This window comes from Notechis scutatus, chromosome 3, assembly GCF_049901735.1.
Source record: "Notechis scutatus isolate UNSWTSFEM ecotype Mainland chromosome 3, rNotScu1.2, whole genome shotgun sequence".
In the NCBI taxonomy this organism is placed as follows: domain Eukaryota; kingdom Metazoa; phylum Chordata; class Lepidosauria; order Squamata; family Elapidae; genus Notechis; species Notechis scutatus.
This window is the reverse complement of record NC_142011.1, coordinates 126,065,987-126,091,522: the sequence shown is the minus strand read 5'-3', so window position 1 is coordinate 126,091,522 and position 25,536 is coordinate 126,065,987. Positions and strand designations below refer to the sequence as shown.

Below are 25,536 nucleotides of genomic sequence, written 5' to 3'. Positions count from 1 at the left end.
TAAACAAAATGTCATTTCCAATCACTGTTACTCATCAGAAAAAAAAATGATTCATCAATGGCCAGTAGCTGCAGCCCCTTACTATTATCAGGCCTTTGTTGAGAGGATGGAACTGATTAGCAGTGGAGCTTTTCCACGGATGCCCCAGCAACATATATTTCAGCAGCAACCCAAATAATTAGAAGCAGAAGCCCAACCTCAGTGGGATGGTTTTAGCTGTTGAAGTCAGAGCTCAGTTGACTGGGAGCAAGGAATGAATGTCTTAGAACAGGGGTCGCCAACCTTTTGGACCTCAGGGACCACCAAACTCATAATTTTAGATCCCAAGGATCACTAACCGGTTCTGTGGGCGTGGCCTAATTTGTGGGTCTGGCTTGGTGGTCATGTGACTGGCTGGGCATGGCTTGTATGTAAATATTATAAATATTTATATAAATATTGAATTTTTTATAAAAAGAGCAACTTTTACCCAAAATCAGACAAAGCAGGCAGATTGGGTTGCTCACAGAATCACGATTCATTCAGATTCATTCTATCTCAGGGGTCGCCAACCTTTTGGGCCTCAGGGACCACCAAACTCATAATTTTAGATCCCAGGGACCACTAACCGGTTCTGTGGGCATGGCCTAATTTGTGGGTGTGGCTTGGTGGTCATGTGACTGGCTGGGCATGGCTTGTATGTAAATATTATAAATATTTATATAAATACTGAATTTTTTTAAAAAAGAGCAACTTTTACCCAAAATCAGGCAAAGCAGGCAGATTGAGTTGCTCACAGAATCATAGATTCATTCAGAAATCTATCTGCCATTGGCTAGCTCAGTCTGTCACATAAAATTTGCTTGCAAGCAAACTCACAAAATTAACTCAAACATACCATGCATGCAAATATTGATTTTTTTTATAAAAAAGAGCAACTTTTACCCAAAATCAGGCAAAGCAGGCAGATTGAGTTGCTCACAGAATCATTCAGTGATCTATCTGTCTGCCATCGGCTAGCTCAGTCTCTCAAATTTGCTTGCCGTGAGTCTGCACTAAATTTGCTTGCAAGCAAACCTTCAGTCCTAAGGGAGGTTCAGCTGTGCTGAGCCGAAGATCTAAAGACTAGCTAGAAAGCAAGAAATCCAACCATTTCCTGCTTCCTAGCTAATCTAAATCTCCCAGCACAGCAGAACAGATGATGGTTGGAAAAAGGAAAAATAGCAATTTAGCAGGCAAGTTTACTGGGTAAGGAATGTGTGGGCGGGGAGGGTTCCCGCAGGCCATGTGGGCGGCTCAGCCTTGTGTTTCTGCGCAGCCTGGATTAATTGCTTTGTGGGGGTGCTCTGGGGGTGAGATTTCTCTGCGGCCCACCAAAATTTTCTCATGGCCCACCAGTGGGCCGTGGCCCACCAGTTGGTGATTGCTGTCTTAGAACATTACCAAATGCTAACAAGCCCCATAAGTGCTCAGTGCCCACTTTTTAGTCATCACAGACTCATATAATGGTTGCCAATGGAGCTTCAAATGTGGTCACCCTAAGAAAGGGACCCTGAAAACAACTCCAAGGACACCTACAGTGTTAGTGACAGTAGGTCATATGTGTTGTGTTGGAGGGCTTTTGGGTCAAAAAACGAGTAGCTTTTAAAATTAATACTAAAACAAGTGTATTGATCTTTTATTGGAGGAGTTGAACTAGTGGTTTTAAATATTCAACACTTCAATGTATTTCCATATCCTTGCTTGAAAAATGGTGTTTTTAAAAATGAAATTTAGTACAGCATATTTTATATTTTCCACTTGAGGGCACCAACATCAAACTTTTAAAAAGGAACTGCATTGAAAAAGAAACAGGTTCCTTTTCAAGCAACTTATTCTGAGCCTTGGAGATGGTATCCTGTCTTTAGAACAGTATCTGTTTTTAACTGCTCTGAACTTATTCATTCTGTTGCAATATTAGTCCTGCATAGCATGAACCCGTTTAATTTTACACCTGACATAATTTCCCTTTCTATGTTACAGAATTACTGTCTTGATCCTAGAAGTGTTTTTATACAAACAGCTATTGCAGTTGGCACTGAGTAGTAGGATGGCATGAGATGTTTGAGCATTTATGCTGCTTGGAAATGAAGTCATTGATATTTCCAATTGTGTTCTCTGGTAAACAAAATGGTTGGTTTCACTGAAATTTAATATTTAAGATCAATCACAAGAACCGAACATGGGAAAAATTAGAGACAGATTCAGAATAAACTGTAGTAGTTAAAATGAAGAGGACTTGTGGTTTATGGCAAAATAAATGCTTGAAAGAGGTTGGCTGGAACTTGGACAAAAGACAATTTGAGAAGTTGAGAGGACAGTGAGAAATAGAGACTATATAGCGACAAAGCAAGACAGGGATAACTGTGACAGGAGAACTACATGAATATTGGGATAGTAGTTATTCATTAATGAAGTACCTTACAAAAACCTTGCTGTCTTGGAAATGTTGGAAGATGATCCAACACACTTAGAAATCACCATAAGAAAAGCTGTTCTAAAGTTGCAAATACTTTCAGGACAGCTGGTATCATTAATAACAAAGACTTTGTAAAAATTGCATCAGATAGTAATTGGTCTAGGTTTTATCTTGGTCTTTAAAAGTAAAGAAACAGGAGGACATGAAAGCAGTAGCCTTCTATGTTTGGACCCAACAACTGGTGTTCAGAGCAATATATTATTTCAACATGGAGACTTCACTTAGCTGGTAAAACATTCATACCCACCTAAACAATTTACAGTATGATTTCATTCATACAAAAGGGAGCTTTATATTGTCAAACTGCACCTTCTGATAACATGCATAATAATTTCATTTCCCAACCATTATTCTTCTTGAATAACTCTATTTCCACACACCATATCTAGTTATTTATTCATCTGCAATGTCATCTGCAATCAACCAAAAACTTGCTTTTGAAAGATACTGAATTTGAAAGTAATGACTTCTGCCAAGATTAAGCGGCAACTTTAACACAATAGCTCTATAAGTCAACACTTACCATAACAACACCCAAGCTATGTAGGTTTGTCAACACTGCTCATATTTCTGAGACTTGGAAAGGCTGGGTGAGCTTTGGGCAGGTCTGACTCTGTTCGGATTGATCTTAATTAGAGTACTGTTAAGAAATGTGAGAACTTTTTAAACAATCCTTAAATTGGGAAGTTTTGTAGTCAGCATAGCATATTTGGTACATGCTGATCCTATTGGCTTAATATTAACAGCACAATAGTAAATTTCAACTAATAAAATGTTCAGAACTGGAAGGCGACAGCTTTGGAAGCAAAGTGTTACAAGAGTTTTAAAGGTAAGAGATATGGAGGTATGGAGATGTGGGAAGGAGCAAGAATACACACACACACACACATACTGTGATATATCCTTGCAGTGTAATATAAATGGAATGTGTGTATTAATAGTAGCACATAACAAAATTGGTTTGTAAAATTTGGAGAAAAGGATGATTTTGAGGTCCCTCCACAGGGATGTAATCATATATAAGGTTATTTTTTATCTTTTTAAATTCCCATGTTTCCATTTGGTAAAACATAGCAGAAATTATGATTACACAATGAGAGTTACTTTTATATGAGCCAGTCCTCCATTTAGGACTAATAATATATGCATTTTAATGATAAACCTAGCCTTTATACAGTATGTATTTCTTGATGTGATATTTTGATATGAAGTCATATCCTGATTGCTAATATAGACAACGAACCAATCTGTAAATATTGGGAATCTTGAGTATATCTTATGTTTGGACTCATGATTTTATGAAGGGTGTGCTGTTTAGTCTCAGGGAACTTTAGAGGTGGATTTCATCCCTTTGTTGGACTTTATACGGTTAAAGAATTAGATAGATATATTGGAATTGATGTTTGAACTTTTATTAGCTAGGATACCTAGATATAAAGAGAATGTGCTTCTGGGTCAAGTTACTGGGGCAAATGACAGTGGAGAGAGATTATATTCATACTTCTGCTTGTTTACTTTTCTTCAGAAGCTTCTAATGTGTAACGAATTGATATCCTCTTGAAATCTAAGCTAATTAGATCTAATAGCCTTTCCTTTGGAGAATAAGGGACAACTGTTTACCTTCTTTTCCTTGATAGCCCCTTATAATATTGCAGTATTATTGTGACCTCTTATTCTTTAAGATAGACCCACTTTTAAAAACACCATGATATTTTGAATGAGTGAACAGAGCTAATTTCTGGCCACAGGGATAGCTTGAAACCAGGAACTGGAACACCCCTTCAGTAATGTTTGTTTGCAGCAGCTTTAGAAACTGGTTGCTTAGCAGCTTTGACTGCTGCTTTTGTTGAACTGCTGTTGCAGGCAATTTGCTGCCAGAGTGAAATGAGATCTTTTCCATCTTTCAGGCTGCTTTATCAAATAATTGGCTTTGTTTTCAACCCCATGGTGTGATATCTTTTGGAAATGAAGTTCTTTTGAGAAGGTTGGGTTGTAGAATAGCTACGCTTTTGAGGTCACCCTTCTTTTTAACACTGGAGATTCCCTATCCTGTTTTGGGGTCTTAAATTGTCTGTCCTTCATCACCCAAAGGATATCATATGCACATACGAACTATCATCTATAAAGTATTCTTGAAAAAGATATTTGCTGTTTTAACTGTGTTAACCTCTGTATTTAAAACAATCAGTAATATAAGCATCACTAATCGCAAATTATTAAACTGTCAGATACTGAGAGGCTAATCTTCACACAACAAATTTATCCTTGGTTAATTTAATCGTTATTTATTCAACCCACAAGATCTACTGGACAAAATAGGGCTGTTTCAGAGGTGGTATTCAGCAGGTTCTGACCAGTTCTGGAGAACTGGTAGCGGAAATTTTGAGTAGTTCGTAGAACCAGCAAATACCACCTCTGACTGGAGATTTTACAGTATCCTTCCCCTGCCACGCCCAACAAGCCACGCCCCGACAGAACCGGTAGTAAAAAGTGTTGAATCCCACCTGTGTGAATACAATAATACTATGGTCATCAAATGGTTAGATGTAGTTTAATTACATCACACTAATCTAACCTGATAGATTTTGAGAGAAGAGTCACCTTGATCCAAAACAGCCTACTTCAATTTAAGATTCAGTCGTATTTGTTTTTGGTCTATAGTTCAAACTATGGGAAGAATAGCAAGTGTTTTCATTTTATTAGTGACTAATTTATAAAACTGATCTGTCAGTGCTTTGAATGGGATTGATTTAAAAATTTATTTAAAAGTAATTTTAAAGTACGTTTTAAGGAGATTTCAAAAGACCTGATAATTAGCTTTGCTTAAAGAAAGCTACAATTGTATCACGTACAATACTGTTCAGTAGTAATTATGCATATACCTATAATCAAACTTTTAGAAGATAAGAAAGCTTAATTTGAAACATACATAATAGAAGAGTCCTCGACTTACAACAGTTCATTTAGTGACCGTTTAAAGTTACAACGGAACTGAAAAAAGTGACTTATGACCATTTTTCACAGACCAACCTTTGCTGCATCCCCTTGCTCACGTGATCAAAATTCAGATGCTTGTCAACTGGTTCATACTTATGACCGTTGCAGCATCCCGGGTTATGTGATCACCTTTTGCGACCTTCTGACAAGCAAAGTCAATGGGGAAGTTAGATTCACTTAACAACTGGGTTACTGACTTATCAACTGCAATGATTCACTTAACAACTGTGGCAAGAAATGTTGTAAAAAGGGGCAAAACTCGCTTAACAAATTCTTACTTAACAATAGAAATGTTGGGCTCAGTTGTGGACATAAATTGAGAACTACCTGTAGTCATATAGTTGAGTTCATGAAGCTTGAAAATTACTAGTCTTAACAGAATTTACTACCCTCGTTCTCCCCAACACAATTCCCTTCAGTGTTTTTTGACCCAATCTTGTATATGGAAATAGGTCTTACTGATTTATTGCATTTGTACTATATGCAGATATACCTAATCACATCTTACTGAATTAACTCAACGGCTTGGGTTTTGCATCACTTTTATTTTCCAAAATCCAACCATACAAACTGGGTTCATGCAACATGTTGAATCACAAAGTAGTGACCTGCAGATTAAAATCCCATATTAAGCAGTCATTTAAAGAGATTTTTCCCCCCTGTGCTATGATACATAACATTGCAACTGCCTCTTGTGAACAGTCAGTTTTCCTCATGTGGCCTCATCTTTCTTATCCCACAAAGAGGGATCAGCACATGTTTTGCTCTCAAAATATTTCTACATTGAGATACTTAATGGCGAATTCGTATATGATGAAATGTATATTTAACTTAGAACATATAGAAGAAACAAATTCAGTTTGCTATACAGCTATAATAGAAATGTTGGTTCTACAGCAAAAACTGAAAGAGGAGAAAGAAGCTAAGCGAGCTCATCTGGATGGTAGATATGACTACATCCTGTCAATTGTTTCTGCTTGTGTGAACCTAGAGAAAAATGAAGTGGAAGATGCTGTCCTTGAAGGAAATCAGGTATGATGGGGGTAGATTCAATTGTCAGACTCCAACTGAGTACAAAAATAATTCTTGTGCTTTGTAGATTGCTGCTGTGCATAGAAAATGGAAGCAGAATTTTACAGTATTTTTGAAAGGCAATTTTTGGAAGCAAATATAGTCTTCATGAAAATTCCCCATATAAATGCTCTTTTTTTTTTTTCCAAAGCACTTCCCTGGTATAGTTTGGTTTCTTTATAGCTGTTTTGTAGCTCTGGATTAACCATGAAGCAAAAGAAGAGTGTTAAGCGAAGAGGGACCCCACAAGAGGGTTTTTTTCGCTTCCTCTCATGCCCTTAACTCTTTCACTGCCGTGCGGAACTTTAATTAGCAACATTTGTTGAGTCTTAACGTCTTACCTATTAAACAATGGAAGGGCTGAAAGGCGTTTTTGTTTTTGTTTTTGTTGAGACATAGGTTGGCCTTAATCTGGCATTGATTTGACATTTATCATTATCTAGAAGAACTGTAGCGCTATGGCACACAGTACAGTTGTGGATGGTTCTGAATAGTACCTTGTTTCTGAATGGACCACAGTTCCAAACCAATATTCAGATCGCATCACAGAAGGCAAATGGCTTTATCCAAGAGGAAAGCAGTATTCTCTTCATGGGAAATGTGTGATGAAGGCTATTATTGCTTTTCTAGAGCAATCTCTGCAATATTTCTAAAAAATGATAACTTGTTTATTCTTCAGAAAAACTGAAACAAATCTGGACTGCTAAATTACAAATAAATAGCAATTGCCCTGTAGTGTTTTATAATACTTTCTGGGTGGTTTACAATGTCATCTCCCAACAACCTGAGTCCTCGTTTGATTGACCTCAGAAAAATGGAAGGTTGAGTCATCCTTAAACCCATCAGGCTTAAACTCCAAACTCCAGCCTGCAATACTGCATTCTAACCACTGCACCATCATGGCTTATCAATAATCAATAAATGAGATTATTATAACATTTATAGCATGCTTAAAATCAGGATTATAGAATAGGTCCAATTCCCCTTGAACCCCCTCCTGAGTATGGCTTAATATTTGAACTAATCATATTTCAGGAAAATAAAGCTAACCAGTTAAAATATAATAGTAGAAGCTGGTATTTTGAATTTTGGATCCCATGAAACAGTAACAGACACAATTAAGTATCTGCTGAGAATATATGTTGAATGTGAAGATTGTATTTTACTCGTTATATAAAATTATCAGTAAATGGTCTTATTTAAGCACTCTGTTGTATGTATTCCTTTTAAAATTCTATGTATAAATCTTTGACTTTCTGTTGTTTAATGTTTAACAGATTGAGCGTATTGATCAATTCTTCACTGCTGGAGGTTTTCGTCATGTCATGTTTTATTATCAAGACATGGAGGGACCAGAAATAGGTATGCAAAGAGATGCTTGCAGTACTATTTTCTCAGATTGTGAAGATGATGACTTAGTGTATTCATAGATTGCTGGATCATGCAAGGCAGCAGTTTAGAAAAAGAAAAAATATGATAAAACTGAAAGGTAAAACATACAATAAAAGAACCAACAAAACATAAGACAGACACCGTCTTAACCCTGAAGGAAAAGAAGGAGTAAAGAAGAAAAACTGCTCTACCTTGATTTCTTTGATATAAAGGGGAGAAGGATGGAGAGAGAAAATCTTTGCCAGGCTTTTAAGATTCTATTATTGTACCTTGCAATAATACAATAAAATTTCAGAATTTCTTGTGGAGCCTGTTTCCTGATCTGGCTACCTCAAAGGACTGCAAACTTAATGTGGAAAGCTGGAGACCTCAAAACCTCCTCTTCCAGAATCTCCCAGTTTTATGCCTTGATAATTCAACCTTTTCTTCATCTGTTTGGAAGATATAAACTATTATTATGGGATATAAACAAAACCAAATTTTATTTGAAAAATTGTTGAAGGCGATGCATACAGAGTTCACCTACTCATGATGATAGAACTAGCAATTTAAATGGGAAAAAAATCCAAAAGAAAATCCAATATTTTGAACAGATGACAAAATGTACTTTTCTGCAATGTGCACTGCCTCAATATCTCCATTAAAAAAAGGTGAGGTAGATAATTCCAAATTAATATTCAGATTACAAGAAGATTCTGCAGAGAAATAGGAGTTATTTTGGAACCCAACCCAATGTAAAATAACCACCACTTCCCAACTGGTATGATAAATAGAGAGAATTAGATGATATGATATTAACAATACAGGAAATACAATAGGATTCAGACATAGTACAAATTCCTGTATAAATGTTTTGTTCGTGTCTACAAAAACTACATAAAATTTTCTCCCCCTTATAGGACATGAAAGTTCAACTGGAACTAACTCTGCTTCTGCTAAAGGCAAAAAGACCAAATTATTTGTAACAGAGGGAGATGATGTCGCTTTAACTGGTATATGTGTGTTTTTCATTAGAACTAACCCTTCTAAAGCAATTAATGCAGAGAATATCCATCGTGTAAGTATTTTCTATATGTATCTTCAGTCACTTGCTTATAAGAAATTGTAGCATCCATTGTCTTGTCAATCATATAAATTGGATTTAGCAAAGAATTATATCTAAGTCAGCTTTTAAGTCTGTCTCTCTCATCTCTCTCTCTCTCTCTCTCTCTCTCTCTGCATGCATCTATCTCTATCTCTCTATATCTATATATGAAATGATCATTGAACATTGACCATACTGCCTTGAAATAAGAACTGTGATATCAAAAGACCTGGAAAGCACACCAAGGTGGAGAAAGCTGAGCTAACAACTCTTAATGCTTTTTCCTTTTCCATCATCAGGAAGTAGTTTTCAATATGATGGACACAGCAAATGGTGGTTTGCTAAACAGTGTTCAGCATTTGCTATCCGATATCTTCATCCCAGCTTTGAATACTATGAACTATGGTTGGGGAGAGATGAGCAGTTCCCAGAAAGGGGCTAATATCAAGCAGGACTTCATTGCATCCCTAGAGGGATTTGTTAGTGTCCTTTCAGGAGCTCAACAGAGCCTGATGGAGAAGGTAAGCTTGCATTTATTTATCTTTTAGCTGTCTCTGCCAGGAAGCAAAGGAGTTAAAGAACAATGCAAAAGTACCTATCAGTACTAAATCTACCATTGATAAAATACTAAATATGTAGAAGAATGTGCACAAAAGTGACCTATTAATTTAGAAGAGCATTTAGCAATTTTATAAATATGATGATGTTTATCATAATAGCATTTAGCATTTAGCAATTTTATAAATATTATGATGTTGATGTTTTTTTCTCTATACATCTTTGAAGTGCAGGAATTCTGTATTGTTCTTTATCTTACTTGGGGGGGGGGAAAGGAAGGTACGGCAACTGTAACAGGGATAATCATATAATGGCTTTTATATATCTAAATCTCTCTATGTATATATGTATAACTAGCTGAACTGTAACATAAAATGGATTAAAGAAGCAATTGTATAAATAGATACCTGGGGGAAATTTCATTGGATTAATTGGGCTCCCTTCAAAATACAAGTTCTTCTTGCTTAACAATGGTAACTGGGGCTGGAATTTCCATTGCTAAACAAAATAGTTGTAAAATAGAATGGCACAAGATCACATCACTTGGCAGCTGAAACCCCAGTAGTCCTAGTTGCTGTTGTTAAGTGAGGATTGCGGGTCATTAAGTGAGGACCTCATGTGACTGAGACTTGGGATTTCTTCCTGGCTTCCAACAAACAAATTCAATGGGGAAGCCAACAGGAACTTGCAATTTCCAGTCACGACCTCAGGAGTAGAGAAATGGAGAAAAAGTAAAGCTGATGACATCAATAAGAATATTCACATATATATGTATTTGGGAACAAATGAATATATCAATGAGATATTTTACACACTCAACCCTCAATTATTCTCAGTCAATTTTAAGATTAATTTAAGGATAATTTGATGAATGTATTTGGGTAACAGGGAATGATCAAGACTACGTTTCAAAGGCTATTCTGTTAATTTATATATTTATTTATTTATATATAATATTTTTTAACCACCCAGCTCCATCAGAAAAGAATTCCAGGCAGGAGTGGGATTCTACTGGTTAGGCCTGGTTTGGGCAAACTGGTATCTCCGAGGATCAGCTGAGAGTGAACTGGTTCGGTTTGCTCTGACGATCAGCTGTTTGGCCCACTTGCCCTCCTGAGCTCTAGGCTGTGCTTTATGTCTTGTTTTTTAAGCTCAGCTGCTTTGCACGGCACAGCAAATTGCCGTGGACCAGCTGTTTAACAGACAGGGATTACTGGAGAAGGTCATTAGCAAATGTTCTGTGCGCTTTGCATGTGTTCACCGAGCTGATTGTTATACCGGTTAAATCGCACCCCTGGTTCCAGGCGGTATACAATATAATACAGAGTTGTTGAGAGTTAGGCAGCAGACAAGCCACATAAATTATTATTGCTACCTGAGGTTTAAAATAATTATTGTCTATGAATTATGGCAACAAGAATTATTAGAGGTGCCAAATATATGCAAGAAGTTTTATCTCTAAGCTGTATTCCCGGAAGCAGAGTTGAACCATTTTAGATGCAATAGGGATTGCATGATTTAAATGTCTATGCAAAGCAAACAATTCTACGAAAACACCTCCCCCCCCCCCAAAAAAAATACCCCTGTGTGACAGGATATGGAAAAAGGTTAAATCCTTCTTCCTAAAGCCTCTTTTTTGTTGTTACGTGGAAGAACTTTTATATGGATACATTCAACTGTGTAAATCCTACCTGCAAGCAGAAGTGATTTAGGCTACAGACAAAATAGAAAGAATGATGACAAGTGGCTTTTTTGTTTGTGGCAGATCAGTTTTTAATATAAATAGAATATGGATGAGGAGACGCTTTGAACTTCTAACGGAAGAAACTCCAAGTCTAGCAGACAGCCCATTTGAAAGGCACAAGGGCAATGCTATTATTCTAGGGTTTTTAACTGTAACCAATATGCCGTTGTTCAGGTGCTGGGCAGAACAAAATAGCATGGAATAACATGTCAATAACCATTGGTCTTGTATACCAATACCTTGGGCTAACCTGTGAATTATGTCATCATAATTTCTTGGGCAGAGGTATTGAAATGTATAGAGTAATTGCCTAATACGTAATTTAGGTGCTCCTGAAGAAGTGTGAAACCTATGACCTGAAAATGCTAAAAGGACCAGCTGATTTTCTGGTGGCAGCAAACAGCATGGAGACTGTGGAACGAATAGAAGCTTGCATGAAAGTGTGGATTAAGCAAATTGAACAGGTACTGTTTGGATGAATATTCCATTGCATATGGAGTGCTACATATACAATATGTAGCTGCTTATCTTTCTCACAAAAGATGGGGAGGAAAGGGATTGCCAAATGCATTATTTTCACATGCAAGATTCTTATTCAGTAGTGTCTCTGGAGCAGTTGTTAACGGTGATAATCCCTTTTTCTTCTTCTGTAGCTGAAAGACATTCATGGTGTCAATTTGCAACAGGGAACGAGGGCTATAAAACAGATTAGGCTTTTTCCCATCCCAGTATGAATCAATTACTGTACTCTCCTGTCTCCAAACCAGTTTTAAAGTGGTAGGAAGACCAGCAACCACAATCACCATCCATCTAAAACCACTTTTCAACTATCATTGTTTAAGAATTATGGTTTTTTTTAGAGTTCTTTGCTATCGTATAGAGGTGGCCCAGAATTTTGCAGTCAGATTAGGTGGACCTTATTAATGTAGAAACTCTGTATCCCATTGTGTTCAATCCAGTTTTTATTTCAGAGATCGGTGAAAAACCTTGTGATTTTTGCTTGTGCTTTATTAATTATGCTAATTCCTTGATAGCAATAGCAAAAGCACTTAGACTTATATACTGCTTTGTAGTGCTTTACAGCCCTCTAAGCTGTTTACAGAGTCAGTATATTGCCCCTAACAATTTGGGTCCTCATTTTACCCACCTCGGAAGGATGGAAGGCTGAGTCAACCTTGAGCCTGGTGGGATTTGAACTGTAGGCAGCTGGCTGCAGAAGTAGCTTGCAGTACTGCACTCTTAACTCCTGTGCCACAGAGGCTCCTATATTGATGTATATATTGATGCTCCAATCATCTTTGTTTTTAAATTTAGGTGAATGAGCCTATGAGAGTTTATAGTATAGTAGTGCCAAAATTGGAGCACATTGCAGGCAGATTGCTGATAATTCCCTACCACATTTTGAATTATTTAAGCGAGGATGCTTTAATGCCACTGGTGTGTTAAGACAGATTTTCCAATTACAGTGTACATTTAGTTCTTGATTTACGATCATAATGGAGGAGGGAGGGAGGGAAAGTAAGGATGGAAGGAAAGAAAAAAAGCTCTACTCACATAGTATCGTATTCTTAGAGTTGTGATGGCGCAGTGGTTACTTCTGCTGCCTCCCGGCTGCCTGCAATTTGGCAGTTCAAATCTCACCAGGCTCAAGGTTGACTCAGTCTTCCATCCTTCTGAGGTGGGTAAGATGAGGACCCAGATTGTTGGGGGCAATAGGCTGACTCTGTAAACCACTTAAGGAGGGCTGTAAAAGCAATGTGAAGTGGTATATAAGTCTAAGTGTTATTTCTAAGTCCTATTGCAAAAAGATTCTATTTTAGGCAAATTACCATTTTGGTTTAAATTTTAGGTTATTGCTGAAAATAACCAGCTACGGAAAGAAGCAGATGACCTTGGACCACGAGCTGAGCTGGACCACTGGAAGAAGAGGCTATCCAAATTTAACTACTTATTGGATCAGCTCAAAACTTCAGATGTAAAGGCTGTACTTGGTGTGCTTACAGTTGCTAAATCAAAACTTTTGAAGGTGTGTCAGTTGGATTATTCAGAACAATTTACATTCTACCTAAAAATAATATTTTTATACCAGAGCATATATATTTAAGATCTTGCAGCCCAATAAACGGAAAGGCAACTTACTCTGAAAAATATCACATTTGAGAATTAAAATACAAAATATGTATTTTAAAAAGTGGACAATGGAAATCATGCTTGTAAAAAGGCTTTGCTTTTGTTCTTCCAAATATACAGGGGGAAGCTGCAGCTTGATATAATGAAACATAACATTATTTTGAAAGTACTAAAAAAAATATCCTAAAATACAAATGACATTGCCAGATACTTTGGCTAAGGAAAACAATCTCCTGGTAGAACTCCTACTTCAACTTTAAGCACTGAAATCATAGATCATGATGATTAACATTCACAGAACTCCTGTGATTTTTAATCAGCATGATCTATGATTTCAGTACTTAAACTTTCAGATCACATCTTTTAGAAGCTGCCAAGCATTGTCTGCTATGGTATTTTATTGCTGTCATTGAATTGGTCTTCTAATTCTTGTGAGATTTAAGAAACATGCTAACTATCTTAGCATATTTGCCAGGGAAATTTCTTTTGTAAAATGCCAAATGTCCTTTTAAATAGCATTTGTTTCATTTTCATTTTCTAAGAATTGGCGAGAACTGGATACCCGGATCACTGATGCAACAAATGAAGCCAAAGACAATGTGAAATACCTGTATACCCTTGAAAAATGCTGCGACCCTCTGTATAACTGTGATCCTGTAAGTTTAAAAATGTCTGCTCATTGAACGGCCACACTTGTAGATAGCACAGAAATGTCCAGATCACAAGTTAATGGTTGTGCGTGCAACTGTAACTCAGTTTCGTGAGTTATAACTTAATAATACACCCTATATTATATTGGGTAATACAGATTTCATAAATGCCCCAAATCTTGGCAACTTTAAAAATTACTTTATCTGAGCAAGGACTGCAAGTACTATTTGGGATGATGGCAGAAGCCCTTGTGCCCTCAGGTTAACTGGATATGAATGATATTAGGTAAATGATGCTTCATATCACAATTCATCTTGTTGGCATTTCAGGTGATCATGGTAGATGCTATTCCAGGACTCATTAATGCTATCAAAATGATCTACAGCATCTCACGCTATTATAACACTTCAGAGAAGATAACTTCCCTCTTTGTAAAGGCAAGTCGGGCTGACTCTTCTTCAGAATTGGAACCCCATTACTATTGGCCATTGAAAACTGTAACTGTAGAGAATAATAACGTATATTTACTTAATCACATTTGTACACCACACAATTCATTAATAATTTATTAAACTTGTATGCCGCCCTACTCCCAACAACTCTGGATGCTTTATCCATCTTAGGAAATAAAGACTTTCTTAAGTAATGAATTTTTCTTTTTGAAATATAGAGAAGATTAAAAAAATTAATTAAAAAAATTGGATCTGTTGAACCCTGAAATGGAGATTATTGATAAATCGTTTGGACTGATTATTAGTATAGATGAAATTGGTTTATCATTACATCATAGCTAAACATATTGACTTGAGGTCATCCATATTGCTTTTATTTTATAAAAACTTAGTTGCACTGATTAAACAGCTGGGTTACGTTAATTGTAACCCGGAAATGAAATAAAAATCTACAATGAAAAGTAAGTAGTGACACTCAGCAGCTGATCCAGTATAACCAGTAGTGAGATATGTGGGATTGTACTGTAGTTTAGCAACATGAGAAAGATTACAAGTTACCCACCCCTGATTCAGCTGCTGACTGTGAAAGAAAATGGACGTCAAATCTCTTTGTTCCACACACATTTTTTGAGACAAAGCCTATCATTCTACTTACAGGTTACAAATCAAATGATAACAGCCTGCAAAGCTTATATTACTAATAACAACACTGCCACCATCTGGGATCAACCGCAAGATGTAGTTTTGGAAAAAATACAAGCTGCTATAAGACTTAAGCAGGTAATATTTACAGTTTGGTAGAAGACAAAAGCAGTAAATACAACCTTCCGGCTTAAGTCAATTGGGGAGGATTTAGTTTCTAAAAACAAAAGGCAAAATTGGATCTGAAGTTCATTAGGGAAAATAACTTTTAGGAGTCTATATGAGTCCTTAAGGGTATTATGAATGATGTTGCAGTTAATATTTACTTCCATATATTTATATCTTGGTTTATATTGCTAAGGAGTACCAAGACTGTTTTCACAAGACCAAACAGAAATTGGAAGAGAATCCAGCTGAACGGCAGTTTGATTTTAGTGAAATGTATATATTTGGAAAATTTGAAACTTTCCATCGCCGCCTACTTAAAATCATGCACATCTTTGACACTATCACAACTTACTCAGTCTTACAAGACTCAAAGATGGAAGGATTAGAAGTAATGGCAACTAAGTATCAGGTATGCAGTATTTGTTTTTCTTTTTTTAGCCAATATTGCTTGAGTCCAGAAAAATGCATTTTGTTTGGCCTCCAGATATTTTGGAGTGTGCTATAGTATTTGGAGCCATTGACCCTAATAATGGTGTGAGTGGAATCTATAACGTTTCACGGGCAAAGTATTTGAATGATTACATAGGGAAAGTATTGTAGATAGAAAATACTCTTTCTTTTCTATGCTGGATTAAGAATTCTCCGAATTCTATGTACTACCTCAACTAAATTGCTTCAGAGCTTGAACATACTTCCAAGCCATGACATTTTGTTTCTCATTTAGCATGATGTGAAGTCAGCTACTGTTTGTAAAGCGTAATGAATGTTTTAACACCTGTGAAGCAAGCCACTTTGACCTTTTCAGCAAGCTGTATTAAAACAAACTGTGATTTAATGTGAGGTATGAACCCAGCCACTGTGACAGCTGTTTGTAGAGTTAGCCTGCTCATTACTCTCTGCTTTAAAATCACCATTTGAGCTGGCGGTGTTGGATGTCAAAAACTAGCAACTTGTTCACACTGAATATGCTGAGGTAGTAAGTAAAACAGATTGCCTACTGAATTGGTTTCAGATTTTAATAGCCCTACATAAGCAGCTCTTAATGGCTTCCTGCAATATAAGTTCTTGTGTTTTTAATTAACTTAGTAATTCGTGTGTGTGTGTGTGTGTGTGTGTGTGTGTGTATGTTTTCAAGTCCGTGTTGACTCCTAATCCCTGAATTTTCTTGGCAAGATTTCAGAAGTGGTTTTGCTATTGTTTCCTTCCTAGGGCTGAGAGAGAGTAACTGGCCCAAGATCATCCAGATAGCATCTGAGGCAGGAATAGAATTGATAGTCTCAGATTTCTAGCCTGATGCTTTAACGCAGGGGTGTCAAACTCACGTGATCATGGCAGCATCATGTAATGTATCAGGGCTTTTTCCCCCTTCGCCAAACCGGGTGGGTCTGACCTGCGGGCCGGGAGTTTGACAGCCCTGCTTTAACAACTACATCATAGAAAACATTAGTATGTCTGTGAAGACTCATCCAGATCATGTGTGTCCCAAAGGTGCTTTTTCCAAAAGGCAACTGGACTTTCTTATTTCCTCCCGCCCCTTTGAAAACGTGTTGCTTCTCATCCAGGAAGCTTCTTCAGTTTTTGGATGAGAAGTGAAACATTTTCAAAGAAAAAAAAACACAAGAGAATCCAGTAGCCTTTTGGAAAAAGCACCTTTGAGAAAAAACATTCCTATGCTTTCTATAGGAAACAACATAAACATGATTATTAACTGTAGTTCTGGTATCTGTACAATTTAGTTCATAATCGCTGATTCCATGCTGTTCCTTTAGCTCCCCCAGGAAATAAATGGTCTAATTGCTTCCTTATGCCTTTCTGGTGACACCACCATACTTTTATTTTCCTGGCTGGCAAATTTGAGCTTATTGATGTAGAATTCTGGATAGCCCCTCTCTTGGGATATATCCCATATTATTGTTGACTGCAAAACTGGCAATGGTAATTCTCTCCTAAAACTGTTTAGCTTTATACGAGACAATTTCAGTTGTTTTGGAGAGAAAAGGATTCTGTCTCAGGGATTAGAAATAATGCAGAAAAACAGAATTTGCAGAGATGCAACACTGTCTTGTTTGATTAGAGAAAAATGCAATAAATACATTTGCCAGGTGCTGGAAACCCTTTAAGGACTTTTTTTTTTTGCTGAAAATGGAGAAAAATGAAATGAGCGATTTATGGGTTTGGTAATTAGAAAGAATAGAATATGGAAAGAAGGGAGCTACCATAGAGCTAGAGAGAGAAAGGATAACAACATAACTGCATTTATGATCACTGTAAATAAGATCAAAAGTCACCTCTGTTTATTTTTATTGTTTTTTATTTACCACTTTCCTTTAATTCTCTTTCTCTCTAAATTTTTGTTGTTTTTACTTTGTAAAAAATTTCTTCAATAAAGTTAATGCTAAAAAGAAAGAGAAGTAATAATAGTAATAAAAAACAGACATCACAATTTGGTGCCCAATAAAAATAATATCTATAATGAGGCTGAAACTTCAAGATCTTGATTGGTTCACTATGAAGTTCCATTAACTGAGACTATGCCTATTCAAAAATGAGACTCAAAAATTGCTTTGGATTTATGTAAACATAGGATCTCTTCGTTATTCATTGAAAAAATCCTGCCATTTTTTCCATCTTCATCAGAAATTAAAAAAAATGACATGGCTCTTTAAAAAGTTATCTAATATAGCAATAGCAATAGCACTTAGACTTATATACTGCTTCACAGTGCTTTACAGCTCCGTCCAAGCGGTTTACAGATTCAGCATATTGCCCCCACCAATCTGTGTCCCCATTTTACCAATCTTGGAAGGATGGAATGCTGAGTCAACCTTGAGCCTGGTGAGTTTTGAACTGCCAAATTGCAGTCAACTGGCAGTCAGCAGAAGTAGCCTGCAGTACTGCACTCTAACCACTGCACCACCATGGCTCTGTGTTGTTTTTAGACTGATGCAAAAATCTGGAAAAAAATATTGTTGTTTGAATTGATGACTTAGAGGAACTGCTGTTGTGTAAGTTCCAAAACACTTATTCCAAGTCATTTTCAAAGGGTGCGTTACCACAGTATTGGCTTTTTGGCAACTCAGCTTTCGTAACTTTCCCCAAAGAATTGTAGAAATTAATTTTTTTGACATTATAAGGGATTTTGAGCTTTCACACAATTGCTGTCTATTCATGTAGTAAAATAGCTTATTGTACTTTTACTTGTACAGACTGCAGCAATGAAACAGCAATGGGAGGTAATTCACGATAGGGCCATTAAGGTTATGATTTGCAGTGGTGATAATGATTTCTGGTTTTTCTGCATGTTTTCTGTAAAAAGCTTTTTCATTGCACCAGAATGTGTAACATAGATATTGTAGGAGATGGCCTGACATATATACTGTACAAATTTGCATGTTTCAATGCTTCGTTTCCTTAGAAAAATGAATTGTGTTTCAGAAAGGATTGGGTTGCAAAACATTACCTTGGAATAATGCAAAATAGTCTTCATGTTATATATCTTTATTATAAGCATAAGAAATGATGAGCATAATATAACTTTCAAATATTCATATTTCCAATTGCATTCAGAGTATTGTTGCCACTGTAAAGAAAAAACAGTACAATTTTGTAGATCAGAGGAAAACTGATTTTGACCAGGACTATGAAGAATTTTGCAAGCAAACAAATGAACTACATGTAGGTTTGGTTCTTCCCAATTTCATAGTTTTCAAAATTGTTAATAATTAATATTCTATTTAAGTTGGTCAATTCATTAAAACTTTTACAGAAAAAATTCATTTTAATGGACCACATTGGGGGGTGGGGACAGGTAGGAAATGAACCTTACTCTCAAATGTCTAGTAAATATAAAAGTGCAATATTGCAGTGATTTTGATCATTTGGATAATGACTTATGCAGATGATATAAATCACATGGATGTTATACAATTAAGGTAAAATTTAACTGATTTCTCCAAACAACTTAGAATATGGCAAATTTGCCCTTTGTTTTAGAGGTAGAAATCTGGTCCTTCACCTATGAAGTCCACTAAATGAAAGTGTGTTAAATGAAATTTTTGTTGCATTTCCTACATCATGTAAATTGTGGGTTTAGACTGAACATTTGCTTAGATAGGATTGAGCTCTCAGATCAGGATTGCTATTCTTAGCATGAATATTTCATCTTGCACAATTTCAAGTGGTGTAGGAAGGTAATTGCCTGTATAATTTCTAGATGAAATTTCACACTGCAGCTAAGGTATGTCTTATCTCATCATCCTTCTCTGTTCAGTCCATCAAAGTAGCTTTTCATTCTTCCCTAGAATTTAAAGCTATTTTATATGGAAGAAATGGGAAGAGGATAGCTGGAGACAGAACATGATGTGAGAACCTGTACCTGTCAATTGTGGTGTCCCCCAAGGCAGTTTCTAGGACCAACTCTCTTCATACTCTACATAAATGACCTCTGTGATCATATTAAGAGCAACTGCGTTCTCTTCGCTGATGATGTAAAGCTGTTCAATACCACAGACAATACTGCTACCCTTCAAAAAGATCTTGACTATGTATCAGAATGGTCAAACAAATGGCAACTTCAAATCTCAACAAATAAATGCTCTGTCTTACATATTGGCAAAAAAAATCAGAAAATAAAATACAAGCTGTAGTCAAGACCTTGTTGATGATCCAAACTCTGTAAAGGACCTTGGAATACTCATCTCTAATAATCTAAGTGCTAGAGCCCACTGTAACTACACGGCCAAAAAGGCATTAAGAGTTGTTAACCTAATCCTACGTAGCTTTTTCTCTGGTAATATCACACTACTAACTAGAGCATACAAAACATTTGCTAGACCAATACTCGAATACAGCTCATCAGTCTGGAACCCACATTACGTATCTGATATTAGCACAGTTGAGAAAGTCCAGAAATATTTCACAAGAAGAGTTCTCCACTCTTCTACTCATTGTAGAACACCTTATGCCACCAGACTTGAAATTCTAGACCTAGAAAACCTTGAATTATGCCGTCTTCGGTCTGATATAAGTATGGCATATAAAATCATACATTGCAATGACTTACCTGTCAATGAATACTTCAGCTTCAACCATAACAACACAAGAGCACACAATAGATACAAACTCAAGGTTAACCACACCAAACTTGATTGCAGGAAACTTCAGCAACAGAGTGGTCAATGTCTGGAATACTCTACCTGACTCTGTGGTTTCTTCCCCAAACCCCAAAAACCTTAACCTTAGACTGTCTACTATTGATCTCACCCCTTTCCTAAGAGGTCTGTAGGGGGCGTGCATAAGCGCACCAATGTGCCTACCGTCCCTGTCCTGTTGTTTCTTTTATTTTTTTTATATGTACCCATTTCATGTATTCATAACTATGTATATACTTATACCTATTAAGCGATTGACAAATCAAAATAAATAAAAACCTCATTCTTAATGATGCCATATGTTCCATATGGCCTGGGAAAAAATGTTCACCTTGGTTGATGAGCAGTATATGAGCGATCCTATCAATTTTGAACTGTCTTCACCCACTTTTAGCATGTGGCCTTCAGAACAGTAATTACAAAAGTCTGGTGGTCTCTAGATTCTCTCTTTGCCTATGTCAGTTTGACTATTCCTTTTCTTGGTTACAGTTGTACAAGAATGTAATGGAAACTTGGGGACTGTATTCAAACAACAAACTTGGTATAAGCAGCTGAATTCCCGGAGATGGAAAATAAATGTAACAATAATAATTGCTTGGTTTTGGCTTATACCAAGTTTGTTCTATGCTGCTCTCTGCAGCATAGTTTAGCACTTCATAGTTTGTGTGAATTTTGCCAATTATCATTTATTCAGTAAATCTTGGGTAAAAATGGCTATTGTGATTTATAAATTTAGTAATTGTACTTATTAACATTCTCCATCCCTTTGTTTCTTTCTATAGCACCAATTACAGATGTTTATGGATACTACCTTTGAAAAGATTTTGAACACTGAAAGAGCCCTTGATACACTGAAGAAATTTGAAAGGTTTAAACGTGATCATTTTTTATTTGGAGTTATCTGGAAAAATAATACCAATAATACCAATATACTTTGATAGCCTCTTTTGATTTTCAATTACAGTTGGAAAAGTTTGCTTTTAGTCTATAAAGCAGATATCTCTATAACATATAGAAATGATTTTTTTAATTATTGAAACCTAGCAGCAGGATGAATAAAATCCAATTATCTCAATTTCTTAAAATGAGACATATGAATCTAGCATCTGTGAATCTGGGGGTTCTGTCAATTAAAAAAAATGTTAAATTAATAACACATAAAGGAAAAATACTACATTCAATAATGATGGCACAGTGGAAAAATCAAACATACTATAGTGATTAAATCTCCATATAATAATGAGTAAAAGTAGAATTCAGAAAAAAGATCCATATGATAAGAATAAATACTTCCATGGAATCAATCCATTTGTTGATGTAATCATTACATCTGAACCGTATAACAACATAATAGTCCACTTCTTTTTTTTTTTTTTTTTTTTGAGAACAAAGACATCATGATTATGGACTTAGAGGAGAGGAGAGCAGAGTAATTTATTTATAGTTATATAGGATTATCATCTGCTGTGTATCAAGCAAAATACTGCCCAAATAGTCTGTAAGAGGAAAATTTGCCTAGTTTAGAAATTCAGCATCACATATATGTTAATATAATTTGGGAAATTAATCAAACTAAAACAAAGTGTTAATAACAATCAAATCATACAGCCAAAAAACAGTCAACTTTCATATATACCTGGCATAAGATATCAAATGTCCATCCATTGCTGAGATCACACTGTGATGCATGTGTGTTAAAAAATCTTTTACCTTGCGAATCTTAGTAAATTTAGCTTCCCATAGGTTCTTTGAAATAAAATATATGGCTTATTCAGATAACAGCAGACAAAAATAACACCACCTTTCCTTAAAAAAAATCTGAACACTTCCACAAACAAAATGCAGACATATAAAATTAATGTTAAAAAACATTTGGAATTCAAAACATTGGAATCTAAAACTTATATTTTAAAGTTTGAAAGGGATGTTCCAATGTTACTGGTGGCATTTGAACCAAGAAGCACTCTTTCAAGTGTAAAACAGGTGATTACACTACTGCTGTTAGGACCATTTTTCTTGTAATATAAATGGTTAGGAAATGGATCTTTGTTGACTTTTGGAGTTTGGTTATTTTTCTAAGTTCTTTTTGTTGTACTTTTATATGATTGCAAGCTGCTCGAAACCTTTTTGGAATTCAGTGAGATATACACTACAAAAATGAAAATACAATGCATGGCAATGCAATACAATACATACAATATTTTGAAATAGTTAGAGAATCCTGAAAAATTCAGAAACACTTTGCACTCAAATGATTTTTAGAGCTTGAAAGTATTTTGAGTTTGAAATATTTTGCACACTTCTACTTAAAATTTATGGGACAAAATGATACATATTTCATTTTATCATGCAAATAAATCAATCTACTTTTTTCTTAGTTACACAGTAATATAGATTTGCCTATTCCTATTTGACATATCAATGTATTATGGTTAGGTGATTCCGTGATCAGTACTATGGGATTGATGAATGAGTCAATATATTGCTTCAGAAAGTTAAACTAATCTTTGGTATCTTCTTCAGAATAATTAATTGAAAAATAAACAATGTACTGAACCTTCTTGATTATGATGATGTTTTTTTCCATAGGCTTGGAATCCCTAATCTTGGCATTGCTAATAAATATCAGATCATCCTTCAAAACTATGATCGTGACATTGAGATGGTCTCCAAGTTGTACTCAAAACACAAGAATGATCCTCCTCTGGCTCGTAATCTTCCTCCCATGGCCGGTAAGATCTTGTGGGCACGACAGCTGTTTCACCGAATCCAGGAACCCATGAATCTATTCCAAAAACATTCCATGGTTCTGCAGACAGAAGAAGCAAAGCCTATAATTCGCAACTACAACAGAGTGGCTAAAGTCCTTCTTGAGTTTGAAATCGTCTACCACAGAGGATGGCTTCAACAGGTACCATACTACAATATGCTGCATATTTTTATAATGAACATTGTGGAAAATTTTGCTAATAATATACTTAGATGTTAATATAATTTTTTTTAGAATCACACTTGGGATTGTAGCAGCAATAGTGCATGTATGAGATAATAAACAGTTTGCCCTGCTACAGTAACTAGGATATTGAATTAATGTCCCTCAATTTTATTGGTATAAGCTTGGTTAAGTTGGTATCCTTGGTGTCAAGGAAAGTTCTACATACTGTAGCTAGAAGAGCTGGGATCTATCACTGTTTGAATCAGAAAAAGTCAAACGCTTATGTATGGCTGAACCTGATTGCTAGTTCTTCTCCAAAACTTTTGATATCTGTCTGTGATAATCTGCTATTTGACGAGGTTAATATGTGGAACACTTGTTATTTCTAGGTTCAGCTAATTAAATCGGGACTTCAGGCATCATTATTGGTGAAAGCTCCAGAGACTGGAGAAATATTTGTGAATTTTGATCCTGAGATTCTCACCTTAATCAGGGAAGCTAAGTGCATGGCTCGCATGGGGCTAGAAATCCCACCACTGGCCATTGCTATTCAAGACAAACAGGATGCCTACAAACAAAATTTCAATAAACTACAGGTATTGTTCTGTTACGGATAAATGCCTTGAAATAAACTTTTAAAGGCTTTATATACAGTATATATTTTAAAAGCTTTTTTTCTGACTTCTTTTAATAGTTGTATAACATTTGCTACTAAACATATCCATAAAAAACTGATTTAGTTCAGGTTCTGTATCCCCTGAAACAGGGATATGACTCAGATGTAAAGATGAATAAATTACGGCTAAATTTATTTCATTAACTAACCAAAAAAAAAAAAAAAAAAAGGAAGTTTGCAGGTTCCAGTCTAGTTATCATTAAAGCACTTCTGCACACTTTATATTTCAATGTGCTGAAGTACAATCTCAATAGCCCTGTTTTATTCCTTCATTTCCAACTGCAATACTTGATTATTGTCCTATTTTCAGTATTTCTATTTTCAGTCACAGGTTATGCAAATAAATTTTGAAACGTATGCAACACATCATGACCAGTTCAGTGAATCTGCAATTATACTTTCAGTTACCGTTGAAGTTGGTTCTTTTTCAGGTGATGCTGGCAGAATATAAGAGAGTAAAATCAAAAATCCAAGTCCCACTTCATGCTCTAATGGCTCCTCATGTGGCTAAAGTGGATGAGTCGGTCCAACCAGGAATAACCACACTGACCTGGACATCCCTGAATATTGAAACCTATTTAGATAATATTTTCAGTAAACTTGGTAAGTCTTTGCATATGGCCTATCTCAGTGTTTCTCAAACCTTGGCAAATTTAAGATGTCCAGACTTCAATTCCCAGAATTCCTGGCTGGGAAATTCTGGAAGTTGAAGTCTAGACATCTTAAAACTTGCCAAGGTTGAGAAACCCTATATCTGTCTAATCTTCATGGTATATAAATAGATCCTGCAGTAATCATTGAAATTTGTGAACGTTGCCAAAGTTATTCTTTCTTTATTTTTTTTTAATTCTTCCTAGTTTGGACTGTGGAGATAGACATGTGGATTTTCAGGAAGTAGGCATGCTAGTAGTCAATTTATCATCTATGGTTCATTTTTTTCCAATACAGAGAAATTGTCTGGTTTAATGAAATGGAGGATTAGGGGTGATATGATAGCAGTGTTCCAATATCTAAGAAGTTGCCACAAAGAAGATAGGGCCAATCTATTCTCCAAAGCACCTGAAGGCAGGACAAGAAGCTATGGATTGAAACTAATCAAGGACACAAGCAACTTAGAATTAAGGAGAAATTTCCTGACAGAACAATTAATCAATGGAACAACTTGCCTCCAGAAGTTGTAGGTGCTGTAACACTGAAGGTTTTTAAGAAGAGATCGGACAACTACCGTGTTTCTCATATAATAAGGCCGGGTCTTATTTTTTTTTGAGCCCCGAAAAAATGGCTAGGCTGTCTTTTCGGGGGTGACTTAATTCCCCCCCTTGCATCTTCGGGCGGGCGGCAACGGCTTGGATGTTGACCTCAGCGTTGGTGGGGCACTTCGTATCGTGG

General features: G+C 36.0%; 1 protein-coding gene across 1 annotated transcript in view; it reads left to right on the top strand.

Moving 5' to 3' along the window:
• Positions 1 to 3,097: 3,097 nt before the first annotated feature.
• Positions 3,098 to 25,536, top strand: part of DNAH5 (dynein axonemal heavy chain 5) — a 163,649-nt gene continuing 141,210 nt past the window's right edge. Inside the window, exons 1-16 of the mRNA XM_087961159.1 lie at positions 3,098 to 3,326; positions 6,392 to 6,526; positions 7,843 to 7,927; positions 8,857 to 9,014; positions 9,341 to 9,562; positions 11,670 to 11,807; positions 13,193 to 13,369; positions 14,016 to 14,129; positions 14,454 to 14,561; positions 15,234 to 15,356; positions 15,580 to 15,795; positions 18,954 to 19,061; positions 21,319 to 21,404; positions 23,126 to 23,447; positions 23,861 to 24,067; positions 24,579 to 24,750. Coding sequence (XP_087817285.1) covers positions 3,270 to 3,326; positions 6,392 to 6,526; positions 7,843 to 7,927; positions 8,857 to 9,014; positions 9,341 to 9,562; positions 11,670 to 11,807; positions 13,193 to 13,369; positions 14,016 to 14,129; positions 14,454 to 14,561; positions 15,234 to 15,356; positions 15,580 to 15,795; positions 18,954 to 19,061; positions 21,319 to 21,404; positions 23,126 to 23,447; positions 23,861 to 24,067; positions 24,579 to 24,750 — 2,428 coding nt within the window. The 5' untranslated portion in view covers positions 3,098 to 3,269. The remainder of the gene's footprint in view (positions 3,327 to 6,391; positions 6,527 to 7,842; positions 7,928 to 8,856; positions 9,015 to 9,340; positions 9,563 to 11,669; positions 11,808 to 13,192; positions 13,370 to 14,015; positions 14,130 to 14,453; positions 14,562 to 15,233; positions 15,357 to 15,579; positions 15,796 to 18,953; positions 19,062 to 21,318; positions 21,405 to 23,125; positions 23,448 to 23,860; positions 24,068 to 24,578; positions 24,751 to 25,536) is intronic.